Genomic DNA, 27,795 nt, shown 5'->3' with positions numbered 1-27,795 from the left:
TCTCTGTATCATCATGGAGCTGGGTGAGGGGTGCAGCCTATGAATAGAAAGTCTAGGAAATTCAGGGCTGGTTTTAGGGTTGGGGAACTGGGCATTGCCAGGGGACCCCAACAGTTTCTGGGCCCCAAAGGACAGAATGGCAAGGAGAAGAGAGCTGGATTGCCGTGCATATGGGGACCCAATTTTATATTTTCCCATGGCCCCATATTGTCCAAAATTCCTGCTGCAGCCTCTTGTTGAGCAGTGATCATTAAATTAGTATGTGACATAAAACACAGCCAACGTGTTTCAGGGGCTTGGGACACTCCCTTCCTCAGGGCTAATGTTAGATCTGTCGGCTGTGGGCACTGCAGTCAGCAGCCCCAGTATGATGATGGTTCAGATTAGGCACAGAAGATATTTCAGTACACCGTTATACTAGGAGGGGTGGGGGGTAAACCATTGTAGTAGGAAGAAAACTGCAGTGCCCAAGGAGGACAGGTCTAACAGAACCAAAGCCCTGAAGAATAGTGAGCTGCACCACCCATGTGTTGGATATATTTTATGTCATGCACCAATGAAATGATCATTGTTCACCAGCTGGCTGCAATCTTTAGGACTTTTTGTTTATGCACTGCGCTCCTCGCCCACCTACACAACCCTCACATCCTACAGGCGACCCACATTGCACACCTACCACAAGTAAAACCTACTTACCACCAACATGGTCTAGCATCAGCATAGCTAGTTTTTATTAATTCTGGCTGAGCACTAGAGGGCAGTAGAGTGTCTGCAATGTCAGGTTCCTGCCTATAAGAAAACTACATGTCCCATGATTCCTTGCATTGTGTATCATGGAGGGACGTGGTCATATTTGTAGTCTCATGGGGTGGCTACAAATGAAGACACAGAGCATGAATTGTAGCCACAGGCATTAAGGATATGCAGTTTTAGGCAAAGGATAGAATAATTATTGGGGCTAGTTAAAGATATATTTAAAAGTAACAGGAGGAAGGAACTGTGAGCTGAGGGGCACTTTAATGTGTTTGGTAACCCCTTATTAGGTAGTCTTTACTCTTCAGCCGTGTGTGCTGTAGCTCAGAACCATGGAGCCTCTCCATGTGATTGGTCATGTGATGTGGCTGGAATTGCCTTTTGACTTTCATTAAAATAATATCATATAAGCTTTAACATGTGAACATCATTCTAAAAGTTGTTTTTAGTCTTTGAAAACCTGCAGCTTTGTTCATTAAAATCCCTGGTGATCCTGCCATAAAAATATTATTCAGGCACTTCCTGGTATAAGCTGACAACCTTCTGTCTCTCAATAAAGTTCCACTGCTTTTACCTTTCATGGGCCAAAAGCATGATCTACTAGTGTCACCATTACTAGACACTGAGTTTTAACAGAAACACAATCATTCTTTTACTGTAGGGAAAATACACCAGTTATATTAAATAATAATGATAATAATAATGGTATATTGTATATTGTTTAAATAGCAATTGGGCTAAACGTCATGCGCACACATCACGTGACACAGACCAGGCGTCAGCAGGCTTATTACAGTTCTTTCACTTGTTCCGCGAGCTTAAAGGTCACGTGCCGCGTCAGCTGACTCTAACTCAGGCCACATGACCAGGCAAGATGGCTGCGCGCACTGCGGCTTTATTAGCTGCGGTGGTGTTGCTGGTCAGTCCGTGGTCGGTCGGGGCAGATTGTGGCTGCGGATCGACCAGCAGAGAAGGCGGGACTCCTGAAGATCACATACCTCACCAGAACACGGCGTTCAAATACTCTCGGGAGGCCAATGAGCAGAGGGACGGGGTAAGGGCTACAGGGGGCGTGGATTCCATTAGAGCGGGGGAGGGGTCACATACGGAGGGTGTAGTCTGATTCGGCAGGGGCGGGGCCTGGGAGTAGAGAAGATTGCAAGTCAAACTTGACTCCCATAATCCGCCCATTGGGGAATTGGGGGTTATATTGTGGGGAGGTGGACAGAGAGTCCCTGGAGGTTTTTATTTTATTGTTTCCTGACCGGGTGCTGCAGGAGGAGGAGGACCGAGGGAGGCAACTGGACGTCTGAGGGGGAAATGGTTCAGGGGTCACAGAAAGAGGAGGACACCACTATATGGGAGGGGGGAATCTTTGTATAACAAAAAGGAAAGGACTGGCGAAGTGGAGTAAAATGGAACCGACCAATGGTTAATAAGGGGAGGGGAACAACTAACCAATAATTGGTGGTGAAAGGTGGGTACCAACCAATAGTTGGTGAGATGAAAAGAAAGACTGACCAATGATTATTAAGGTGAAGGTACTAACCAATTGGAGGGGAGAACTGACTAGTAGTTGGGGGCGGAAGGGGTGGGATGAATCAATAATTGGAGAATGGGGTGGAGAGGGCTGACCACATGGTAATTGTGGTCAGTAGAGAATGAAACGACAGTACAGGTAGTCCCCGGGTTACATAAGAGATAGGGACTGTAGGTTTGTTTTTAAGTTGAATTTTTATGTAAGTCAGAACAGGTACATTATTTTAATAAATGCAATTATGACAGATGTTTGTCTCAACATATTATTAGGCGGCATGGTGTCAGTTACTGAATAAAATCCTCACTGTGAGTTAATTACAACAAAGCAAAAAAAATAACTTTATGGAGCCTAGACATTCATTAACCTCTGGAGCAAGCTGTGCTTTCATTTGCAAAATAAAAGATCTGCAATGTTTGTCTTGGTTATTAAAGAGTTACAAGAGGTTGCAGAAAAGCTCACCCCCTAAGATCACCCACATACAGCTGTGTTTAGCAAAAGATTTCTTCTTCAAGTCATGCAAACCACCCCTCCCCCTCATCAAGCCTCTGTCCTGTACAGGAGCTAGCAGGGAAGCCCTGTTCATATCTAGGAGTCGTCCGTGTGTCGGATGTCCTTAACTCGGGGACTACCTGTATGGGATAGAGAAGAATAACCAATCACTTATGACAGAAGGGAGAATACTTGATTGGTGGTGGGGAAGAAAGGTAGACCAATGGTTTGAGATGGGACAACTGAACTGACCAATGTTTAGCGACCGGAGAGGGTGGACTGATCAATGGTTGTCAAAGGAAAGAGGAGGGCTGGCCACTTGTTAGTGATGAGGGGTGAAGAACTGAGCAATGGTTGGCGATGGGGAAGACTGCCCAATGTTTAGCGATGAGAGGTGAAAATCTCATAATTAGTTGGAGATGAGAAGAACATGGTCAGGGGACAAGGGGGGAAGAGGAACAATGGTTTATGGTTAGGAAAGATGGCCAGCTAATGGTTAGTGACTGGAGAGGGTGGACTGATCAATGGTTGTTGAAGGGGAGGGCTGACCAGTTGTTGGTGATGGGAGGTGGAGAACTAGGAAAAGGTTGGGGAACGGGGGGTGGGTGACAACAACGAATGGTTAGTGATGATTGGGGGATGACTAAGCAATAATTGGTGACTGGGAAGGCCAACCAATGTTTCCTGATGGATGGTGGAGGACTGATTAGTAGTTGGTAAGAGGTGGAGAGCTCCCATCAGAAGATGGTGGTAAGGTGGGAGGGGGAGGACTGATCAATGGTTGTTGAATGATTGGGGAGGGCTAACTAGTAGTTGGTAAGAGGTGGGGAACAGACCAATGGCTGTTGAAGAGAGAACTGTCCAGTTGTTGTAGACGCTGGAGAACCAACTGATTGTTGGAGACTTCAGAGGAAGGGCTGGCCTATGGTTGGTGACAGTAGGGGAAGGTCTTGCCATTAAATGATGGAATGGGGAGGACTGACCAATGGTTGGTGATGAAATTGGCAGAACTGATCAGTTGTTGGTGATGAGAGATGGATAATTGAGCAATGTTTGGTGATGAAGGGGATGGAGAGGAGCTAACCAATGGTTGTGATGGTTGGGAGATGACTAACCAATGCTTGATGATGGGGTAGACTTGTTATTCTTTGGGAATGGGAGGCAGAGGTCTGATCAGCATTTGGTGATCGGTGAAGGACAACTAAACAGTAGTTAGTGGTAGGAAGTTGATGGGATAACTGCTATAAGACCAGAGGGAGAATGTTCTCTAACTGGGAAATAAGATCCATGTGATTCCTTCTAGATGGTCCTACTGCCCTCTGGGGTGTTCACCATGGGAACGGATAACCCTGGTATTCCTCCGGATGGGGAAGGCCCAGCTCGTCAGGTTCATATTGCTTCCTTCTACATGGATGTGTATGAAGTCAGCAATGCCGAATTCGAGAAGTTTGTGGAGGCCATCCATTACACGACCGAGGTAAGCTTTAAAATCATCTTCATGGTAGCAGACATGACTTTTCTCTTTTGTTAGCTTCTGCACCCCCTAAAACCTTTTCTTTGAAGAGTTTAACTACCATGGTGTCAAATCTAAGCTCCACTCATCTTATTAATGTCTTAGTATCCATTAGGAGCCCTAAAATTACCAGAAGGATGGTGGGTGGAGCTCATTTTAGTTTTCAGTTTGTCTGTGTCAGCTCCATATTAAGACCGACGTAGAAAAATAACTTACGTGACTGTGCATGGGTAAGCTGTCCATTGTGATTATCGATTATTGATCATTGAAATTAATTCTGACAATGTCTTCTCCTTCCCCGCCTCCCTCTTCTTTCCCTGCCTTCTTCTTTCTCGGCTTTTCTTTTCTCCTTCTTCCACCTCCTACTTCTTTCTCCTTCTTCTGCCTCCTACTTCTTTATCCTTCTTCTGCCTCCTACTTCTTTATCCTTCTTCTGCCTCCTACTTCTTTATCCTTCTTCTGCCTCCTACTTCTTTCTCCTTCTTCTGCCTCCTACTTCTTTCTCCTTCTCCTGCCTCCTACTTCTTTCTCCTTCTGAGTCCTTCTTTTTTCTCAGCCTCCTCCTTTTTCTCCTTCTTCTTTCACCGCCTCCTTCTTGATGGCGGGTGAAGGTCATTTTAGTTTTCAGTTTGTGTGTGGTTGCTCCATAAATAAAGACTGACCTGTAAAAATAACTTACTGTACTGTGCATAGGTAAACATGCATGGGATAATTCTGAAATGCATGATGGCTGTGGGGGGGCCTTGTCAGCCACTGGGTACAGAAAGGTGACTCTTGTGATTTTACATAATTTCCAGGCAGAGAATTATGGGGACTCGTTTGTATTTGAAGGCCTGCTGAGTGAAGAAATAAAGAGTAAAATACATCAGGCGGTAAGTGAAATGTTAGAGCTCTCTGCCCTCTCATTCACATGAAAACTAGAAAAAAGTAAGGTAGGACAGAAGTGACATCGCCACCTATAAGGGCCAATCAGAATTCGTACTTGCTTGTATTGTACGTTAAATAAAACTTTGCTATTACCAACTCCAGTTTTATTTTGTTTCCCAGTCTTCAGATTTTTTTTTCACTCCTTCATTTTGTCTTATTCAGTTCACCCATCTGTTTTCTTTCAATCCACCATTCTTCCATGGTCTATCTGTGTTTCTCCTTCAGTCTGTCTGTCACCTTCCTTTGGTCTGTCCAGCAGTCTCTCTCCATGGGTCCATTTCTCTATCCCTCTATTTTTTATGTCTATGGTCGGCCCATCTGTCCCCTTGGCTCCTTTGGATGGTCCGTCCGTCCCCCGGGCTCCTTCGGGTGGTCGGCCCGTTCGTCCCCCTGGCTCCTTTATCTCTCTCTGGTCTGAATTTAAGTCATGGATGGACTTTAAAAGGTCACCCTTTTCAACCTTTGTTTGAGTTGGCAATGTGAGTCTTTGGACATATTAGAGACCAGAAAAGGGCCCTATCAGGTCACCTGTTATACTTTTCCTGTCCAATCTGCAATAAACTTTACGTAGCTGCATGATCGTAACTTTTATGTACACTCGTCTGTCCTTGCTCCTTCGCCTTCACAGGCACTGTTATTTTAATCACATCCTCTTCCGTGTGTTGGATCTTCGGTCATCATGATTGGCCAGGCTGGGGTGACGTAACCCCAGTGCATGTGTGCGGGCATTCATTTCGGCAGCACTGGGACACTCAAAATCCCACACTGAGCAGCTCAATGTATTCAGAAGAGAAGATTGTGAAGGAACAGGTAAGAATGTTTTATTGCAGAAGGGACATCAACTTTACCTTGTGCAATAAAAATCCTGCCTGGTTGCAGATATTGAATTCCGAACTATAGTTCTGCTTTAAAGCTTTTCTTTATTTATCAGATTTACATGTTTCACTTAACATGATTGCATTTGGAGTCTCATGACAGCAGCCTCTCTCCATTTATTCTGATCAGTAAAAGGTGTAAGCTTATTTCCATGTGTTTGGCTTCTCACTTAGGTAGATAGTCACACAGATCTCCATCTATCATTCCCTTCCCAGGAATCTGTCTCCTCGTAGGGACACTGCACATTCCACTTATTCCTTCCTATCCATAATGCTGCAGACATAAATGTATATTTTAATTGGCTCCATTTGTCTAATCTGTGGGCTGCTCTGCAAACCCAGATGAATTACAGAGCATTACACCTATTAACTGATTTGTTTTTAAAGAAAAGTTGAGCAGCTCTAATAATAATTTAACATATAAATGCTTCAAAACAACATTTCGTAATGTACAAATTAGCTTTTATATTTCATCTCGAGACAACCTAATAATTATTAATTCTTTTCTCTGCATCCATTACAATAGTACTGTGTGTATGCAAATAGGATTTCATGGACACCAAACCAGTCCACTCTCTCTTATATCTCTTCTTGTTTTTCCTCTTTATCTCTCTCACTTTTTATTCTCTTTCACTTCCTCCATCCTTAACAATGCTGCATACGGTTACAAATTATAGGCAACCCACAATTAGTTTAAAGCAAAACTCTGGGGTTATGGTGTGATTATGATTATGGCATGTTGTACATGATGAAGTCTTTCCTTAGCTTTACCAGAGCAGTTTTTGTTTTTAATCCCGCTGTAATTTAGTTTTCTTTCCTGTTTATTCTACCAGTGGCTCCATTATTTTTTTGTAATAGGGTGTCAGCTTGTCTCCCTGTGGACAGAATAGTCGTAGATATTGTGATATGTGGAGCTATCGGGATCAAATCATCACACAGGACACTGCCATACAGTCTGGATCAGTGTTGTTTATTGATCATAAATAAGATATCATCAGTATATAGAGGAATCGAACTTCGCTTTTTTCCAGAGCTATGGTAACCCCAAACATAAGCTTCAAACTAGCAAAGGTCCACAATAACAGTCCCAAAGCGCCCCTGTAGTAAAAGGTTTGTGGCCTCTGCTACAGGGATCTGTTCGTGGTGTGGTTGCAGAATCTGTGCTTTACAATCAGGTTACCCTCCCTGAGCCACCCCTGTTCTCAGGCTCCAACTCCATCTCTGGGCCTAATATATTAGAGCTCTTCATGGCTGAAGAGGATACACTTTAATCAGTGAAGCTGGGTGATCCAGCAAACATGGAATGGATCTGGTGCTGGACTGAAAACCTTTGCTAACAAATAACTTTTAGGAAATCCATTCCAGGTTTGATGGATCACCCAGCTTCACTGATTAAAGTGTATTCTACCTAGCCTTGGAGAGCTTTAATAAATCAGGCTCCCTGTCTCAAATACATACTCCCTTACCTTCAGCCAGGTGCTTCCTTGCCATCCTAAATTTCCTGAAGAGGAATGGAGTGTCTGGTCAACCCATTTTCTCCAGGACATCCCAGGCCTAAATCTCAAATAAAGAACCTCAAATCTGCAGCACCACATTTGCTCAGCTTTATTCAAGCCCTTTGATTTCTTGTCCAATGAACCAATCAGTTGTGCTGCAGTGCATGGGACATTATGATTGAAGAAGAGTGCAGTTTGACAGAAGGATGAACTCCTCTCACTCTGCTGCTTCTCCTTCTATTGTCCAGTCACAGGCTGGGGGAGGGACCAGACTTGTGTTACTGAACTACAGCGGATAGTATCAGGTCTCCTCCCCTACCAGACAGGGCTGTTCTGTGTGGCAGAGCTGTATAAATCTCTGAGTCAGATGGACAGAAATACAAATACTTTGACAACTAAAACAACTTCAATACATAAATTTATTCTGCGTATTTAGCTTTTTGCTCAGTGTTCTGCTTTAAGGTAAACCTCTCATTCCAGCATATTCTCCACTGGTCCTTCGTTTCCGTCTTCTGCTTCTGAGCTCAACGTGAATTTGGATTAGCTGCGCCTTTACACCAGGGACCGTCACGTCCCTCAGCTAATTATCATTTGTGCTAATTAGATGAAAGGCAATTATAATTGCATTATTCTGCTGGGAGCCCAAGAAATTTGCACTTTTTAATACATTTTTAACGCATGACACAATTGACATGACACAAAAAAGTTTTTTTTTTTACAGATGATCCGTATTTGGGTGCTGCATGTATTATAGGACCCATAGAAAAGAAAAGCTGCTTAAAGCACAGCACTTCCATGTTTCTGACACCCATGTGGCGGGACGCATGATAAGATAAAAAACCCTAACATTGTACCATTCCTGTCCTTTCTGTTTTACTGGAATGGCCCAGATTTTGCCGGAGGGAAGTTTCTGCTCCACATGTAGACTAGATTGTTCAGCTCCTGCGACACACGTCTTTTTTTTTTTTTTTTTTTTCACGCTTCAGATGAGTGGAGTAGCGCAGATTGGTAGCGACACATGGCTAATGTCACCATTCCCCTTTTGTTCTTTAGGTTGCGGCTGCACCCTGGTGGTTGCCGGTGAAAAGAGCAAATTGGAGGCATCCGGAAGGGCCGGATTCAGACATCTCTGACAGGTAAAGTAGAACAAAACCAAACATTGTTGACTGAAAACCGAATCATGTCTAAAGCCAAAAATTGTTTTATCAACTTAAAGATTTCTGGACATATACAATCTTTCAATCTTGCTTTCTGTCTCTCTCTCTCGCTTATCAAGCATGGAACCATCACCTCTGTGACTCCTGCAGTTGCACGCTGTAGCAGTGCCTGCAATTATTGCTCCACCCAATATGTTGGATAGATGTATGTAGCTAGGTACATTAACCTGTAATGTTTGAAGGCCAGGGACATATTTGGTGCGATTCACTTTAGTCACATGCCATTGAAAAAGTTTTGATTGTATGTCTTGTTATCCTAAATCCTGAGCTGCTGTATCTTCTGCCCACTGACCCACCTCATTCATTTATTAGAATTCAGTTCTTTCAAACGTGGAGGCTCAGCATCACATGTGGATGTTACCTAGGGTGGCCTGCATGCAAAGATAGCCTAACTAGGAAAGCGCTGTCCTCCAGACTGACTCCTGCACATCAAGGCATTTTTTTATGGTGCATAACTCTTATCATTAACCTGCTTGCACTATTTAAAGCAGAACTAAACTAAAAAAAAAAATCTCGCTTACCTTTACTTTACTGCAGATTCCGTGATCCCTTCGGAGCTTTCCAGGATTGGGTCCCGCACCGTCCTGGAATCCACCTGCGTCCTGACACGGGACCCAATCCAGAAAAACTCCAGAGGGATCTGCGGTGAGATTTTTCTTTTTTAGTTTAAGCTCTGCTTTAAATAGTGCAAGCAGGGGCTGGTCCTTGATAGGAGTTATGCACATATAAAAATGCCTTGATTGGTAGGTGTCATTCTGGAGAAGCATCGGGCCCCGCCATCTTCGTCCACCTTCCTTCTTTTTCTGGCTACGTCACTCGATCTCGCACTGGATGGGCGTAAGATCGTCTGACGTAGCCTGCTGTAAATAGGGAAAACATTGTGTGCTTGCCTGAGATAATGGGCAGCACGGTGGCTTAGAGTTTAGCCCTCCGGCCTTTACAGAGCTGGGTCCCAAGTTCAAATCTCACCCAGGACACTATCTGCATGGAGTTTTCAGGTTCTCCCCATGTTTGTGTGGGTTTTCTGCGGTACTGTGGTTTCCTCCTACATTCCAAAAACATGCAGTTAGGTTAACTGGCTTCACCCAAAAATTGACCTTAGACTGTGGTAATGATATATAACAATGGTAGAGACCTTAGATTGTGAGCCGCTTTGAGGGACAGCTAGTGACATGACTGGATTTTTGTATAGCGCTGCACATGTGGTCGCTATATAAATACTGGCTAATAATAATCTGCATGTTTTTCCCATGTAGGAAAAAGCTTCTTCTGTGCATGCCCAATGTTGGGCATGTGCAGAAGGACCAGCCAGAAGCCTCCTGGGATGACGGTATCCCAAGAAGCTATGCGCTCCCGTGGCAGTAAGGACCGTAAAAGCTTCTTCACCTTTTATCTTTTTTTTAGAAAAAATCAGATCATACCCCAGCTTTAGGTATAAAATAACCCGATAGAGCATTTAATATTCCACATTTGGTCACACAGGGAAGGTAATTATATTCCATAATTTGTTTGTGCAGAGATTTCTACCTATTATACATATTGGTGAATGTAATCTGCTTGTGTTTATGGAGCTTCATTATTTCTTTGAAGAAGGGAAAACCTTTGCTCGGTCTGTCCCGGCGCTGTGACTAACGCAGAGTGACAGGCTGTGTCTAAATTTAGGAAAGATTACTGTGATTTCAGCAAATGTCATCAAATTACTGAAAGGAAGCCGATTCTTCTCTAAGCAGGGTTTCTGTATATTTGGCTAAGACTCCACAAATGTTGAAAATGTGATTGCTGCGTTGGCATAATTATTGGTATAGCTGGGGATTGTCAGTAATGGGTTTGCTTTATGTCTGCAGTTGATTTTATTGTCAATTGTTTTACATGTGTTTGTTATTTTACTTTCTACATTTTTCATTATTCCGCCTCTTCTGGGTATTTAACAGTTACCTAATTATTATCTCACCGGCTTCTGCTTCCCTAAAGCTCAAATGTGCTGCTTTTTGCAGTAAAAGTGTGGATGAGCTGAATCATCAACAGGAAGTATGATGGAGCCTTATGGATCTATGTAACGTTATCTGGGTTAATCCCTTCTCTCCTGTCATTCGCAGAATGGATCATCCAGTTGTTCACGTGTCTTGGAACGACGCTTTCGCTTACTGCACCTGGGCTGGGAAGCGCCTTCCAACTGAGGCCGAGTGGGAATATGCCTGCAGAGGCGGCTTGGAGAACAGGTGACTGATCTCTATAGATCCCTCATGTGTTCAATAAGAAGGAAAATATTCTACACCCTATAGCAAAATTCACAAAATATCAAACCCAACAAACGGGGGGGACCCTTGAAATAACCAGGAACAGGGGGGTTATGGTGTTGAGAACAGTTGGGTAAGGCGAGAATGGTCACTAACTAGGACAGCCTTCCTGAACATTTAAACATAGGGGAACCCTATGATGTGGGGCTTGGGGCAATGACACCCCAGCCTGGGATAGGTCATAGAGCAGGACAGACCTAGCCAACTCATTTTTTTTGGTCTATCTGGTCCAGAGAGAGTAAAAGAAGACATAAAAACAGACATATTATTCAAAATAATGACTGTCTGCAGGCTTCATTTACAAATCCAAATGATTCCTTCAATAACACCTGAAGTTTTTCAGGAAAGAAAACTTGTCTTGGAAAAGGTGCAGGTTGCAGTTGTTGACCAGTTGTGATCCTCCAGCTTCAATCAATGACCAGCAACAAGTATGCAGTACAGAAGTCTGACTTTGCTATCTGTATATCTGTTCCAAGTCACTGATTTTTGGCATTACAGCTCAAGGATGCAACTTTAAAACAGGCAGATTACTTAAGGAGCTCAGCAATGAAAGTTGCAGGCATACGTCATTTGCACCCTTGATACCCATTGCCACGTTAAATGACCATCATATTCTTGAAGATGATGCTGTTGGAGTAAAACTTTCCTTCCTCCATGCTCCTTCAGCCACTGGTGAGATGAGGTCCTTTCGGTACAGTGCAAGGCTCATATACTTGTACTGGGGATGATAATATCAGCCGAGTAGTGAGACTTAAGAAGAGGCTGCAGTGCAGTGATCTAGTGCAGCTCTGGCTGTTTCAGGGGTGCAGGAGAAGTTTTACTTCTTTTGTACTCCTCCTTAAACAAGACAAGCAATTACCCCTTACAGATTGGGAGGGCTTTAAAGGTTCTTTAAGGTTATACATGTGCTTGTCCTCCGTGCGACTCTCCGGCACCACAGCTGGCCCATGGTGAAGTGTCTGATAAGGTTCTGCCATCATCTCAGCAGCCGGTTGTGATAAAACCTCTTTTTGTCCTTTACAAGATGTTCCATTTCATGTTTGCCCTAAAAATAGTAACACATTCCCTGCTTTGTACAGGAAGAGAACATCACAAATTAATTATAGATATCGTTACTAATTTCATTTATTTATTACCAAAAAAAAGCCATAAATGGTCATCTGTCTGCTGACATGCTGATAGTTACATTAAAAAGAACCTGTCCCTAGATTATGGACAATAAATCTGCCCTCCGGCCTCCCCCTTCAGTCTTGCACAGTTGTATCGGCTCCTCTCCTGGACTGAAATTGCTTCCACTGATCCTACTGCACATTGCGCTTTTAACAATGTGCATTAGAAGCTGGTACAAATCTAATAGGGCTCTGACTCATTTCCTGGCTTCGGAATATCCAGCTTTATCTACCCCTTTCATCCCCATCCTGACAGTCCCTGCCCCCCTTCATTATTGGCGGCTCAGGATTAAAGCCAGGTTTACTGATTATTGTATGAAGTGCAGAATATTATCTATATATATATATATATATATATATATATATATTTATTTATTAATTATAGCTTTATCAAATCAGGCCCTATATGTGGATGTTATCTGGGCTATCCATGTACCACCCTGCCCACAGCTACAGAGGTGATTGAGTGTTTTTTTTTATATTATTATTGTTATTAATATTTGATCTTGTTTTAACATAGTTTTACTGTTTGCTCAGATACATAATACAGGTTCACTTAAAGAGGGACTTGAGTCTTTTTAAATGTACCACTTTATTAGCAAACCAGCAAACCCTCACCACTAGAAGTTCACTCTGTGCAGAATCCAATGCCAATCCAGAGCATTTCAGACGAACATATTAAAATGAATTTCTGCTGTTTGCTTTACATTCCTAGTTGGTCATCCCACCACCTTCAATGTCTTATTTGTATTCTCTCTCCAAGACTCTTTCCATGGGGGAACGTACTGGAGCCAAAAGGGCAACATTACGCCAATGTCTGGCAAGGCAATTTTCCAAACACCAACACTGGAGAGGACGGATATGTGAAGACATCACCAGTAAGTTTCCCCAATTTATTCATCCAATGCTGTAAAATTTAAAACTAGGACAGGGAGATTGTCACTTTATATCATTAATACATCCACTGGAAGTCTGAGCAGGAAATTGCCATTTTCCCATGGGCTGCCACTGGATTGAGGAAGGGGGGGGGGCGAAATATCTATAAACCAGTGGCTCTGGGTGTACAGTTGGATAAATGTCCCTATATTAGGATGTATCTGTACTATTATTTATTCCTCATGGTTATGAATGTCTCGGATGTTCTGTTTCTGTTCTCTGCAGGTGAAGGCTTTCCCTGCCAATGGTTATGGCCTTTACAATATGGTGGGAAACGTTTGGGAATGGACAGCGGATTGGTGGACCACCCAACACTCTCCGGATCAAGCCCATAACCCGGTGGGTCTTTCCTGGTAATTCCCACAATTCCCTTTGATTGGCCTGATGGTCCATGGTCACATTTTCCTCAACGCATTATCTGATCCTCTGGTGCCATAATCAATTCCTGCCAGATCCAAGGCGACATCCCCAACAGTTCCTCTATATCTTTTAAAGGCAAACTAGACTTTTATATGTTTTATTATATATATATATATATATATATATATATATATATATATATATATATGGGGATATTATTCTGCACTTCATACATCATCACTGTCATCTTCACTAATATGTCAGTGTGTTCCCTGGAGCTAATTTTGTCCGGGACTGGCGGAAAAGCTCTGACTGAATTCGTAATGATGCCCCGCTGCCTGAAACATCGCATTGCACCTTTTAAATCAGCTTTCCAAAAGCCAATCAACAATCCATTCAATGTGACAATGTAAAACATATTTTAAATCAAGTTTTCATAAACTCATTAATTAAAAAGGAACCTAGCCCCAACCTATTATGCAGTGCTGTACAATAAATAGGGGTTGTAAATGACAGACAGTGACACAAGAGGAGGGGAGGACTCTGCCCCGAAGAGCTTACAATCTATGAGGTGGGGGAAGTAACACACAATAGGAGGGAGGATATGGAATGGTGGAAAGTAGTGAGGGTTTAGGAAACAGAAGAAGACGAGTAGGTGAGGTTGAAGCGTTGGGCTTTAAGGCCTCTTTTAAAGGAGCAGCAAGTAGGAGCAAGCCGAATAGGACGAGGAAGACCATTCCAGAGAATCGGGCAGCTCCAGAAAAGTCTCGGAGCCATGCATGTGATGAGGTTATGAGTGAGGAAGTCATTAGTAGGTCATTGGAAGAGCTAAGAGAGCCGCTAGGGGGGTATTTTTCTACCAGGTCAGAAAAGTAAGTGGTACAAGAGCTGTGGAGGGATTTGAAGGCAAAGCACAGGAGCTTGATTTTGATTCTCAGGTGAAATAGAAGCCAATGAAGAGAACTACAGAAGATGAGTGGTGGGAAGGATGGATCTGGCTGCAGCATTCATAATAAATTGTAGAGAAGAGTCCGGTTAGTGGAATACCTAAGAGGAGGATGTTACAGTAGTCCAGAAGAGAGATGATAGGAGCATGTACAAGGAGATGTTGCACAGGTGAAAGTGACAGGACCTGAAGATGTTCTGAATATGAGGGGTAAATGAGAGAAGATGCAGAATAAAAGGTGACATCAAGACAACGTGCCTGAGGGGAGGGATGAATAACAGTGTTGTTAACAGTTAGAAATATGTCCGGGGGAAATTTGGAATTTGAGGGAGGGAAGAGGATGAGTTCTGTTTTATCCAGGTTGAGTTTCAGAAATCTGTCAGCCATCCATTATATATATATTTAGTAAGTTTTATTTTTTGTTCTGTATAGAAAGGTCCCAGCTTTGGAAAGGACAAAGTGAAGAAAGGTGGTTCATACATGTGCCACAAGGTGAGCAATGACGGTCGTTGTGTAATTTATTTGTCACCATAATTGTAATTGAAAATGACAAATTTTTAGGTCTAAGTAGGGCAATTGGGCTGCTAAAAACTCACTAATGAGCTCTGCGCTTTGTTTTGGAACCAAGAAAGCAAGACCTAAGCCAGGAGGTCACAGGAGCCTTTCCTCAATCACAAAATGTTCTGTATGCAGAGAACACCCCGTGAGAAACAGCAGGCTCCATACCACTCTGCATAAATGTGTGGAGTCCATTGGATGGATATCCGCTCTCCTATATAAAAGGGCCACTGAGTGGATATTTGGGGTCCTCTGTCCACTCTGCTGCCATGCGAGCTGCATGGAGAACAGCCTGGAGTCAGAATGAGTCAAAGATCACAATCCCAGCAAAAACCTGCTGTGTGGTGTAACTTAATTGAAAAAGTTTTATCAAAAAAGTAAGTCAGGCTTGGCTCAGCCCCTTTCAGTGCAAAGGAGGTTCAGGAGGTCAGTGGGAATTGTGAGACTTCTACACGTGACTTCAGGATTTTCATGTAACTTCAGCTTCTGGCATCCCTAGATCTCCTCATTGTTTTGAGCGGTTTTTACTAAAGTTAACGGCTGATTGGACAATATCATATTGACAATGTCATTCTGATTGGCTCATGTTTGTTTCTGCTGTCAGCACTGATACTGTTCTATATTCTGATCATCTTCTTCTCTATTCAGTCTTATTGCTACAGGTACCGCTGTGCGGCCCGCAGTCAAAACACCCTGGAAAGCTCCGCCTCCAATCTGGGCTTCCGCTGTGCTGCAGACGCCAAGTAGCCAAGCCAATCGTTAGCAGCACCTCACAACGTAGCGAATCACAAGTGGGGACAGCCGCACGTAATGTCCCATCAAAGACTTGAAGATTTAGAATATTTTTTTTAATCTGTCTACAGCAGCCAATCAGCATCATTGAGCATAAAGTGTACCTGTCATGAAGCTTGAAGGGTGGCAGGTAGAGTGGTCAGGCCAAAATTCTAGTCATGCACGTGTGTGTTCATGTGTATAGTGCACAGGTACAATTTATAGGGGATTTGTGGTAAAGGGCAACCCACAGGCCACTGACTTGCGGTGACCTCCAATCCTGCATTACAAGAGTTCAGTCTGTAATACCAGATCTAACCAGCAAAGAGGAGGGGGCACTGTATTCAGTTCAACAAAGAATCTGCTGCTTGTGGTACGGCATGACAATGCTGTTGTCCTGCATTGGGCTTCACTCCCCCAGCTATCTTTATTCTAACGATGGTCCTATGATGCTTGATTTAGGAGCACCACAAAGATGCATTGTATGCAGCCCTGGCTACAGAGGTTGTTTTATTTCAAGGAGCGAGTGCCAAGTCAATACAGCAGATGGCTTTTGCAGACCCCACTATTTGAAATCTGCAGATATTTCATTCACATGGCCGCCTCTGCTGGTGTATCTTTTTTGCAGTTGGTCTTCCTGTTCGTTAGGATGTTGTGGCATGTGAGTATTCCTTTTATGTACTGCAAAGGGATCATGGGATCTCAGGATTTTGTTTCGGATTCCTCAAAATTGTACCTGTGTTTTTCAATGTGTTTTATGTTTACACAGGCCCCTTGTAAGGAATGACCTACCTGTGATAATAGCAGCAAGGTACTTACCTGTCTGGTGGGCTGTTTGTTGGTATACTCCTTCAATGGTTGCCAGGTCCTGAAACTTAATGAGCTCTTCTGGAATAGTTACTCCCCCACTGCACACCATGGTTTCTTCTGCTGAAAAGAACGTCAGTGCAGAATTTACAGCTGGTGGGAAGAACCACTGCAAACCTTGGGTGGGGGGAAACAGGCATTTGTCCAATCTGGTCTGTTCTTTGCCTGCATCAGCTATGAGCATCAACGTGGCAGCATTTCAACTTACAGGCTGCTGGAATGGTAAGTACAGATCCTGTTTTATTACAAGTATGACAACAGTCATGTGACAATGCTGGAGCCTAACTATTGGCTGCTAGACCTGGGTGCTGTCACATCGAAGGAGGTCACATGCATTCCTAAACCAGGAGCTCTGGGTATTTTTGTTAAGGTAGGTATCCTTGGGGTGGCCCTTTGCCACCATCATTTTGCCCTGAATGGGGTAAGTGGCTTCATAAGACTTGGATCATTGCTTTGCCAGTGCCATATGTACATTCACGTTGCTTGTTACCACTGCACTTTGTATATCTCAACTGTGCGTGGCTGACCTGACACCTGACCGGTACGCTCGATGCTGATTGGCTGTTGTGGTGTGCTAAAAAGTTTGGTAATTGGTAAATAATTGTCAGTGCTGGCACTGAAATCATGGACCATTCGGCCAAAATAATGGAAACCTATGATAAGGGAATTGGAGGCACACGTTGCTGGTGGCGATGAGTGTCATGCTGATCTACTGCTTCAATCCTTGGAGTCACTGAGCAGAAACTTTTATCCAGATTGAGATTTTAGATCTGCATATTTGTTTGGGACACTCAGAATGTATTGAAGGCAGAGGGCCATATGAGAGCCAAGAAACTAGCATTTTTAGCAATGGCTGCCCTCCTATAAGCAGTTTACAAAGCATCACTCCACTGAAAAACTGGTTTCAGTTTGAGGTGGTTGGTGCTCTTCTAGAGACTCCTTCCTTCCCCTGAATTCTCTGCCACAACCAATGCAGCAGTGCACAGGAGGTGTGAGTGGTGTCTGCTGCCACTGGGGGCGCTGTCTTGGCAGTGTTAGCTGGAAATTTTTATTTGTATAATAAAATCTTACAATCAACCCATCCTTTTCTTACAAAAGTACAAGAAAAACAAAATCGCACATCAAACATATTCCACAAGAAAGTAAAAATCACATTGCAAAAAAACAGAAACAACACATAAGAAAACCTTCACCCAGGAACCAACAATAACTGAAAAACGTTTCCCACAACATTAAACTAACTCTATGGGCATCAAAACCTCTCATAAAGAAAATTATCTTGATTTACAAAATACAATACTTCTACAGAAACACTTCCCGTGTTCTTATGTGATAAAAAAGAAATCACATCTTATACTAAATTATAATGAAACTTCATACCCATACTTCATAATACACTAAAACAGAAAACTTCCTGCACTTATTCAGCCGGGTCTTATACACTAAAACAAAAGCACATCTCATGTTAGACCATATTTCCATATGCAATACATTAATCCTAAACATACTTACATAGTTAGGTTGAAAAAAGACATTATTCCATCAAGTTCAACCACTATAGAAATAAACAAATCTCAGATATAAAACCCTATGGACATAGTTGGTCCAGAGGAAAAACCCTTATAAAAACCCTGGTACAATTTGCTCCAATAAGGAAAAAAATTCCTTCCTGATTCTGTGAGGCCATTGGATGATCCCTGGATCAGCAGTCACTGTTATTTTTACATTAAAGGCTTAATCCCCAGTTATAGTCTGTGCTTCTAGGAAATCATCCAGCTTTTCCTTAAATCAATCTATAGTAGTTGCTGAAACTACTTCCTGAGGGAGCCGATTCCACATTTTCACAGACCTTACAGTGAAGAATCCCTTCCTTATCTGGAGATTAAACTTCTTTTCCTCTGGCAAAAAATGCCCTCTTGTTCAATGAAAAAACTATAAACTTCAGAATTTTAAAATATATTTTAACCAGAAAACTCCGCACTCTTATTGAGCCAGGTCTTATAAACTAGAACAAAATCAGTCAGCACATCTCATATTAGACTCCATTTCACTATGAAATACATTAATCCTAAACATGAATATAAAATGTAAATACAAAAATTTCATAACACAAAAAATCAGAAATAAAACCTTTCCTGCACTATAGGAATTCCTTACTTCTCATACTAAGAGACAACTGCCTCTTTACGCCTTTTACTGGGGACCTACAGAACTTTAGGACTCCAGCAGACGGCCCCTCCGCCATTGAGGAGCTATCAGCTGATTCTTCCTCATCCCCAGTGAGGGCTGCAAACTTTTTACTAAAGGGCAACTCCTTCTCCGGCAGGGACCCACTTTTAGGACGTCCCACATTTCTTTTTTTTTTACCTGATCTCTATTTAGCTTCCAGACAGGCATCTCCATCATCCCTGGTGAAAATGTCTCAGCCCCAACAAATGAAAGGTCAATTTCTTGGGACCCAACAGAATAAATAAGAGCAAAAATATCCTCCCATATCAAGGATTATATCCACCACTTGTGGCCCTCTCCACCTCAGCTCAAACACATTTCTCCTTTTATACTCGGGGTGCAGGGGGAACCTAAAACCAGACGGAAAGGAGTAAACCTCCCTCGGCTGTTAAATTCCCCCCCCCCCACTGCAGCATACCTACACTGTCGTCCCCCCATAGCCCCACTAGCATGACTTGCAGGGACTGGGACCTTTCTCTCCCACACGGGAGCACCCATAGTGGCCTACAGCAAGATCTCACCCACCACTTAAGCAGCTGGGCCAGCACAGGCAGGCCTTGTTATAGAGTCCACAGAGTTCATAACGGCAGCAGCACTCACCACTTGCAGTGTTAGCTGGAGATTTTTTTATTGAAAATAAATACTGACAATCAGCTTGCTATTTTCTTACAAACATAAAAAAAACAAACAAATCACACTATAAACATATTTTACAGTAATAGTAAAAAAAATCACATTACACAATAATTAAATCATTACATAGAAAACCTTTACCTGGAAACCCAGTGTAACAAAAAAAAAAAAAACTGCCAGATCCTGGCAAAAAACTCAGCATAGAGAAACTAAGAACATTCAATACAGAAATACTGGGGCCTTATACCTGAAAAAAGAAACCACCTCTGTAAACCGACCTTATTTACATATAAATAACATATTCTAGAAAAGGGAAACGTATTATTCCAAAGATTGGACTTTTATAACCAAGAAAAACACCTCTCAAAAAACCAAACCACTCTACCTACTAACCCCAAAATATGTCATTAGTAACGTCGTAATGCACTCACAGCGAAACCTTTCCCTCACTATAGAAATTCCTCTAATCCTATTTATAGAGGAAGCGATCATTAAGGCACTTGTGGCGCCTCCTCATCTTAATACTCTCCTCGCCCCTGGCTGGGGACCTACATTGCTTTAAGACTCCCCCCACTGCAGCAGCATAACTGCGCTGTATGACCACTAGGGTGACCTGTAGAGACTGGGACCTTTCCCTCACTAAAACACCCCTAGCAACCTCCACCACCAATTAAACAGCTGGGCCAGCACAAGCAGACCTCACTGCAGACATAGTGCTCACAGAGTGGGCAGTAGCACATACCATTTCAGTAAGCTGGGCCAGCACAAGTGAACCCAGCTATAGAGTCTGCAGTAGAACATACCATTTCAGCAGCTGGGCCAGCACAGGTGGACTCAACTACAGAGTCCAGAAAGTCCACAGTAGCAGTAGCACTCACCACTTTAGCAGCTGGACCAGCACAGACAGGCCCTGTTGCAAAGTCCACAGAGTTCATAGGAGTTCATAGGAGTTCAACTTGCATTGTTAGCTGGATGGACCACCTGATGTGTTTTTTTTCTATAAATTGTGCATAAATTATGTGAATAAAGTTATTTTTGTGATTTTTCTCATTGGCGTCTTTCTGTTTTTTGGGATGGAGGGGGGTGTCGTCAGGAAGCGGTGACATGGAGATGGTTTATGGGGGCGGATTGCTGACCGCCCCTTGGTGCTATAATAAGCAGTGGATTTATTGAAGCGCAGCTGGGAGGAAGAGATGGCGCGCATTGTGCACAGGAATAAAGATTCGCTTGTGATACAAAGACCCTGCAGCTTAAATCATCAATATACAGCGGGGGATGCATTGTGATACAAGGTATAATATGGTGGGGGGGCACTAACATCTCCCCCATATCATCAGCTGATACAATTTATAATATAGGGGGGGACACTAATTCCTCCCCATATCATCTGATACAATTTATAATATGGGGGGGGCGCTAACCCCTCCCCCATATCCTCATATGATACATTGTATCATATGGGGGCAACAACCCCTCCCCATCCCATCATCATCTGATATTGATAGTATCACAATATAACAAAAATGTATTCATCACACTGCGCCTGTTATACCCGTCACTACCAGTAGGGGGCACACACCCATTCTGAGAATGATTGCACTGCACTGTGTAATCTGATCTTCCTGCTGGATTCTTTCCCCACGCAATCCAAAAAAAAGGTTTTAGGTGGGTAAAGACTTTAATAAAGATATAAACTAAAAATGTAATTTTAATAAGATTTTGATTCTCTAATGTTCAGGTATGTCCTGCTGTAGGGTGACAACCCTATGTCTCGTACTCCCAATTGTCACCATATCACCCAGGATTCCCATGGAGTGGTCTATGGTCCATTGTTGTCACCTACAGGAAGCCCACCCTGAGAAGTGTCATGTAGCCATCACTGCAGTGCATGCAGACAGGAAGTGCAGGAAATCAGCAGCACTGAGATGTAACAAATGATGCGCGGTGCCTTAGCAAAGGGAATGTTCTTGATACAAAGAACTATCGAAGGGTAAATAACCCGTACAGCCACCTGTGCCACACAGGCACCTCTTGCGTGGCCCGGGGCCCCATTCCTCACACTTCTCCCCACTCTGAGATCTTTCCTCAGGTTCAGTGTTGAACGACCTCCCAGAATAGTCATAGCAAAGCTCCTCCCCGGCCCGTATATCACGAGCGGCAAATAACGCCAATCGGGGCACCATGGAGTGACTCCGCACCGGCAGCATCACCAGATTGGGCTGGCAGGAGTGGTTCAGGAATCGTCCCACATTCCCTATCCGTGTGGGGTCCACATACGTATGCAGGGTCTGCCCGCCGTGTAGGTGCTCTCGTACGGCTATGATGTAATTATTGGCATCGGGGTGCTGTGATTTGATCCTATGACACGCCTCCTTGGCGCCAAGGACCTCCCCCGCATACTCGCAGACGAATCGTCCTTTAGGTACCGCCTCCTCAGTACGCAGGCCCCACCCCTTCCCAGGCACCTTGAACACTTCTATTCGGAATTGCAGGCCGCGTTGGGTCTCCCGATTGGCGCAATTCTCTGAACAGCCGCAGAGGATGTTACACTCCAGGATGGGCGTGTCTCTGGGAAGGGTCACTCGCCCGTTCACGTAGATGTCACCCTGCGCCAAACATGGGCACTGCCCTGCCATGCAGCTCTGAACTCGGCACTCGCAGCCTTGGATGGTCACCTCGCTGGGATCCGGATCCGCTCCAGGGCCAGAGATTAGCTCCGGGTTGTACTGCCAAGGGAATAAAAAGACAATAAAAGTACAGTGGCACCCAAAGAATGCGAATAAACAGAACCTGTCACCAGAGTGATCCTTCCTACAGAAGTCTCCCTATAGGATTTCATGTATTAATCATATTTTATGGGATTTACATGGAAAATCCTCCACTTGTAGCATCCAACCCCCCCCATGCTTGGTGCTGCCATCCTGTATGTGACATCCTATATTAGATGAATTTCTTATTCACATGGAAGGAAGAGTCCAATTCCAAGGACAGACCCCTCCCTAATCATCATACCTATCAAATCTTAAGGGGTGTGGCTAATTATCTGTGTTGGCCCAGCTCCTCTGTATACAATACTAGGGAACGCTTTGTAAAACTAATAGACTGGTGACAGGTCTTTTTACTAATTGACAGAATAATTTTAATCCAATTATATTGCACATCATAATCTAAAAGATTTTAAAGGCCAAAAAATTCAAAAATATCTGCTGATTCTCAACAGTATCCTTAATAAATAGCTTTAAAATCACTAACACATAAAACTTCTTTAAAAAACGTGCAAACAAACACTCTATAAGATATTCCTGTCCGGGTCACCCAAAAAAGGGGTGCACCCTTTTGTATCGACGCGTTTCACAAACTAAATCGGCTTATTCAGGAAAAACAGGGACATCTGATGTTTGCAGCACGTGGGATTTCACCCAAACGGGTGATAGTGAGTAAGGACAGCAGCACTAGGATTATTTCTCAGTTAGAAATCAATTATATTCAGAGGTCATCTGCTTGCTTATTCACTCATTTCCTGTGTGTATACCCATATAATAGCAGCATAGTCATCTATTTCTGCATCCACTCTGATCTCTACAACAGTGTTTTTCAACTTTTTTGAGCCACGGCACATTTTTTTACATTGAAAAAATCCTGCGGCACACCACAAATCAAAAATGTTACAAAATGACACTCTGTAGCTAATTCTTTTGTCTCTAAGAATGAACAAGAAAACTGTTACCTACTGCCACCCACTGACATGGAAGAGTATTACATTACTCTGCCAGTCACTACAGCACAGACACTCGACAATGGTAATTGGATAATTTCCCGCGGTACACCTAAAGATCGCTCATGGCACACTAGTGTGCCGCGGCACAGTGGTTAAAAATCACTGCTCTACAATAGTCTCCTTACATCTTGGCGGTGTGCGTCTGCCTGCTATCTATGCAATCCTTCGTATAATACGAATTATTATATAAAGGATTGCATGGATAGCGTGGATCAGAGTGGACGCAGAAATAGATGACTATGCTGGTAATGTGTCAATACCAACAGGGTGCACCCCATTTTGGGTGACCTGGACAGGAAAATCCTGTTTGCATGTTTTTATGCAAAGAAGTTTTATGTGTTAGTGATTTTAATGCTTTTTATTAAGGATACAGTTTATAATCAGCTATTTTTGAATTTTGATTTTTTGCCTTTAAAGTCCCATGAATCAATGAAATCTTTTAGATTTTGATGTGCAATGTATTATATTACGGATGTGGCCTTGGCAAATTATTATAGGTTGGACAAAACACAAGTATCATTAATAAACCAATTAAATTAATATACAAAGCAATTTAGGAAAGTCTAACACCCCTTCAAATGATATAAGTGATGGGACTGTCCCTTTAAAAAAGCCCAGCGCCCCTTGTAATGATATGAATGATGGGAGTACCCCTTTAATAAAGCCTAGTACCACTTCTAATGATATGGGTAAATGGGAATACCATTTAAGAAAGAAAAGAACCCATTTAAATGATATAAAAATAATAGGAATGCTCCTTTAAGAAAGCCTAGCTCCCCTTTATATTATACAAGTGATGGGAATGCTCCTTTAAGAAAGCCCAGCACCCCTTTACATGACACGTGTGTTGGGAGCAAGTGGGACCCTCTGATTATATTTTTATTTCCCACCTAAGAAAGCCCAGCATCCCCCAACATTATACATGGGATTGGAACGCCTCTTTAGGAAGCCTGGCACCCCTTCACATAATACGAGTGTGACCCCTGATGACATTTTTTATTTTCTACCTGAAATTCCTGGCTGGGGTCCCTGACCTGGCAGAGGTCCTCATTGTTGTCACGACTCGTTCTGCACATATTTGGCCCCAGTATGAGTTTTTCATTCCCTGTCTCAGAAGACAATGGCACTCTGTTGTACAATCATAAATTCCACCCCAAAGCCATCACAATATGTGGCAGGGAGCCATCTAGGGGCCCTCATACAATGCTGGTAATGGTACCCAGCATTTACCTTCACCCCACCCCCACCTGGTGAATGCAGCGTCTGGAAAACGAACACCCGGCAGACCGTCACCACGTTTTCCACTCCAGTGTGGGAAACGTATAATTAATCAATCGCATACCCCAGAGGGAGGTACTTAAATTGTCACATTCCGAGTCACCCCAGAACATCAGTCACATCTCAGGATTGGCGTACATCACATCTTCTAAACGTAAATTGGATTGAAGGTGAGCGCTACAGATATGAAACTTCCTTCAAGTGGACACACACCAGCTGAAAGCTGAAATCAGGCTTGTAGTGGTAGCAGTGGCTTTGTAAGCCAGGGGATGAGGGTAAGAGGTGCCTAGATGGCTTTAGGCTGCGTACACACTTCAAATAATTATCGTTGAAGACGAACGACGGATCGGCCAAAAACCGTTCACAAAAAAGGTGACCAACGACGCTAACGAATGAGGATAGTCGTTGGAAATGAACGACCGTCACGGCGGATCTGATTGGCCGACGATTGTTCGCTATCTATAGTGTGTACGGTCGTTCAGTGATCGTGCATGTTTCTGCAATACACTTTCTCCTTTACATGTCACTTCTTGCATCATTCAAAGAATTGTATCTAGCGTGTGTACACTATTGGTGGATTATATATGAACGATCGTATCGTTACAGCATGTACAGAATTGCGCACAATATGATCAATCACTTATACTTCAGGCATAATTGTTGATCAGTCGTAATCGTTCGTTTTCTAACGGTAATTATTGGAAGCGTGTACCTAGCTTTAGAGGAGCAGATTGGCTCTGAGTGGGCGGGACTATGGTTATGATATCACTGAGGCAGGGGCGGGGCTGTGACATTAGGCGGGGCTACAACAATATTCTTCTTGATCTAATGCGCATGATGTTGGAGTTCCATAGAAACCAAGCACACGGTGATGCTTTGCCTATACTGCTGTGCCAATCAGAATCCAGTATATCAGAATCCAGCCAATCATAATCCAGTATAAGATCACACTTGGCTCTATGAGATTTATGCCCTCCTGTAGAAAGTATAGCACCATTCTTAGTCAATCAGAGTCCAGTATGAGGTCACAGGTGGTTCTATGAGCTCTCTGCCCTCCTGCGGCAATGTTACAAAGTTCTGAGCCAATCAGAATCCTCCATGAGATCTCAGGCTGCTCTATGCTCTCCATACTGTACACTGAATGCAGTTAGCCCGTTTTCCCGTCACGCACCGCTCCCTTTTACCCCCCAGGGCCACACAGGTCTTTTTGCTCACCTGGAAGGGGCAAAGATCCTCCCAGGGCCCGCACACAGGTACCGGGAGGGCCTCCAGGCCGCCACACACATCCCCGGGCTCCATTAGCTCCAATCCGCCCTGCACCGGGCAGAAGCTTCCTGCTTGATACTGGCGCCACCTGCTGGTGGAAAGTGAACATTACAGCTGGCGACATAACTGGCCTTCAAGCGCACCTGTCATGATAAAGATGCAGCCAGAATGAAAAGGGATTGCTATTTTAGCAATGGCAGCTTTTAATTTTTTAGATAATTGTGCAAGTTTATTTTAATGTTACAGATGCTCAATGATATATTGTAGTCACTGCTGAAATCATTTCGATTTTCTTTCCTATAGTTTATTGGCTTTCCTTTAAAATTGACCTTAGACTGTAATAATGACATATGACTATGGTAGCGGCATTAGATTGTGAGCTCCTTTAAGGGCCAGTGACATGGTTATGGATTCTGTAAAGTGCTGCATAATATGTCAGCACTATATAAATACTGTGTAATAATAATTATAAACCTCCCATTCCAGTAAAATGCATTAAAGCCAATCTTTGCCTTTAGTTTTGGATGGATTGGGGAATGTTAGATCCTTTGTCAGGTTTTTCTTGTTTGTTTCTCCCAGTGATTTAACCCTCTGATTCCTCGTATTCCCCCCTAAATAGCCAAGTAGGAGAAGTTCATTGTAAAAGTGCAGGATGCGATGTGTGTGCCATTGTATAAAGTAAATCCCGCTGCCATCATGTAATCATAGATCCAGGTATATAGCTGTTATGGTCATCCTCCTGCTTCCCTTTAATGCCATGCAGAATGATAGGGTTTCATTGGATTGCAGTGCAACTATCTGACCACTAGGGGCAGTGCTATAAAAAGAGACATTGGCGAACTTGTCATTTTATGTTTCAGGGATGTCATTCTTATTCTTCATTGATTAGAGATTCACTGGGACAAGTATGTGAATGTCAAGTGGTGGTGTGTCCTTGTTCTGACCCCAAGTGACAGGGTGTCATTGTTCTGGGGCCCCCAAGAGTCAGTTGGCATTGTGCTGGGATCCCCAAGTGTCAGTGTATCATTTTCATTTGACCCCAAGTGTTAATTTTTCATTATTTTGAGACCCCCAAGTTTCAGCGTGTCATTGTTCTGGGCCCCTGAGTGTCAGTGTGTTATTCTTTTGGGCCCCCTAGAGTCCATGTGTCATTGTAGTGGGCCCCCTAGTGTCAGTGAATCATTCTAGGATCCCCAGTTGTCAATGTATAATTGTTATGGGCCCCCAAAATGTCAGTGTCATTGTTCTGAAACCCTATAATTGTTCTGGAGCCCTCAAATCTCGGTGTGTTGTTGTTCTGAACCTCCAAGTATCAGGGTGTCATAGTTCTGGGCCTCCTCCCAGTATCAATTATTCTGCTGTGGCTCCCAAATATCAATGTGTTATTGTTTTGGGGGCCCCAAAATGGCATTGTGTCAGTTTCACCTTTCTACATCTTTAAAGACCCCATTCTATATTTTTATAAGAACAGATAGATTGTATTATTTCTTCTTCTTTCTCTGAATATCTTACAATTTTCAGTGTTTTCTATATCAAACAAGGGGTGCCCATTTTTAGGGCTTTCCATTTTTATGACACCCCCATCACTTCCATGATTGGGGCACAGGTTCGGCTTGTTCTTGCAGCAGAGAAATGTTGCTGATATTTGCAATATTCTCATTTTAATGACTCTTCTGGAAGGTGTTGTGGGGAGCTCAGAGACTCCCAGCTCCTCTCCGCTCTCTCACTTTATGCTGAGCCATCCCAAATCTTCCAGTAAGGCTGAGCTCACTAAAAATAACTCCGGTACAAAACTCAGACAAGATGCTCTAATTCTCAGAGCTGCCAGCACCGCACAGCATCCACACCAATCAAAGCACACAACCTAAAGAGGAACTCCAGACAAAGAAGGACAGAT

The 27,795-nt window shown here is 43.3% G+C and overlaps 2 protein-coding genes across 4 annotated transcripts; one reads left to right on the top strand and one right to left on the bottom strand.

Annotated features, from left to right (window-relative positions):
• The first annotated feature begins 1,614 nt into the window (after window positions 1-1,614).
• Window positions 1,615-20,624, top strand: SUMF1 (sulfatase modifying factor 1). Of its 3 annotated transcripts, none has more exons than XR_011921971.1 (10): window positions 1,615-1,807; window positions 4,086-4,259; window positions 5,093-5,167; window positions 8,647-8,729; window positions 9,348-9,455; window positions 10,907-11,029; window positions 13,040-13,154; window positions 13,438-13,565; window positions 14,951-15,010; window positions 15,725-15,769. XR_011921971.1 is itself a non-coding variant. In XM_072420441.1 (10 exons), the coding sequence occupies exons 1-10, from the start codon at window positions 1,628-1,630 to the stop codon at window positions 15,821-15,823; spliced, it is 1,131 nt and encodes a 376-aa protein (XP_072276542.1). In that variant the 5' UTR covers window positions 1,615-1,627; the 3' UTR covers window positions 15,824-19,836. The 3 variants fall into 3 exon arrangements, 2 of the variants coding, with proteins under 2 accessions (XP_072276542.1, XP_072276543.1); XM_072420441.1 differs by having other exon boundaries at window positions 13,438-13,551; window positions 15,725-19,836; XM_072420442.1 differs by lacking the exon at window positions 9,348-9,455 and having other exon boundaries at window positions 13,438-13,551; window positions 15,725-20,624.
• On the bottom strand, window positions 19,555-25,961 carry LOC140336970 (histone-lysine N-methyltransferase SETMAR). The gene is made up of 2 exons (XM_072420443.1): window positions 25,848-25,961; window positions 19,555-22,302 (listed from the first exon to the last, which is right to left on the bottom strand). Exons 1-2 carry the CDS (start codon window positions 25,929-25,931, stop codon window positions 21,526-21,528), a joined length of 861 nt encoding a protein of 286 aa, XP_072276544.1. The 5' UTR covers window positions 25,932-25,961; the 3' UTR covers window positions 19,555-21,525.
• Between the last annotated feature and the right edge of the window lie 1,834 nt (window positions 25,962-27,795).

Source organism: Pyxicephalus adspersus, chromosome 8 (assembly GCF_032062135.1).
Source record: "Pyxicephalus adspersus chromosome 8, UCB_Pads_2.0, whole genome shotgun sequence".
Classification (NCBI taxonomy): domain Eukaryota; kingdom Metazoa; phylum Chordata; class Amphibia; order Anura; family Pyxicephalidae; genus Pyxicephalus; species Pyxicephalus adspersus.
This window is presented reverse-complemented; position numbering and strand designations above follow the sequence as displayed.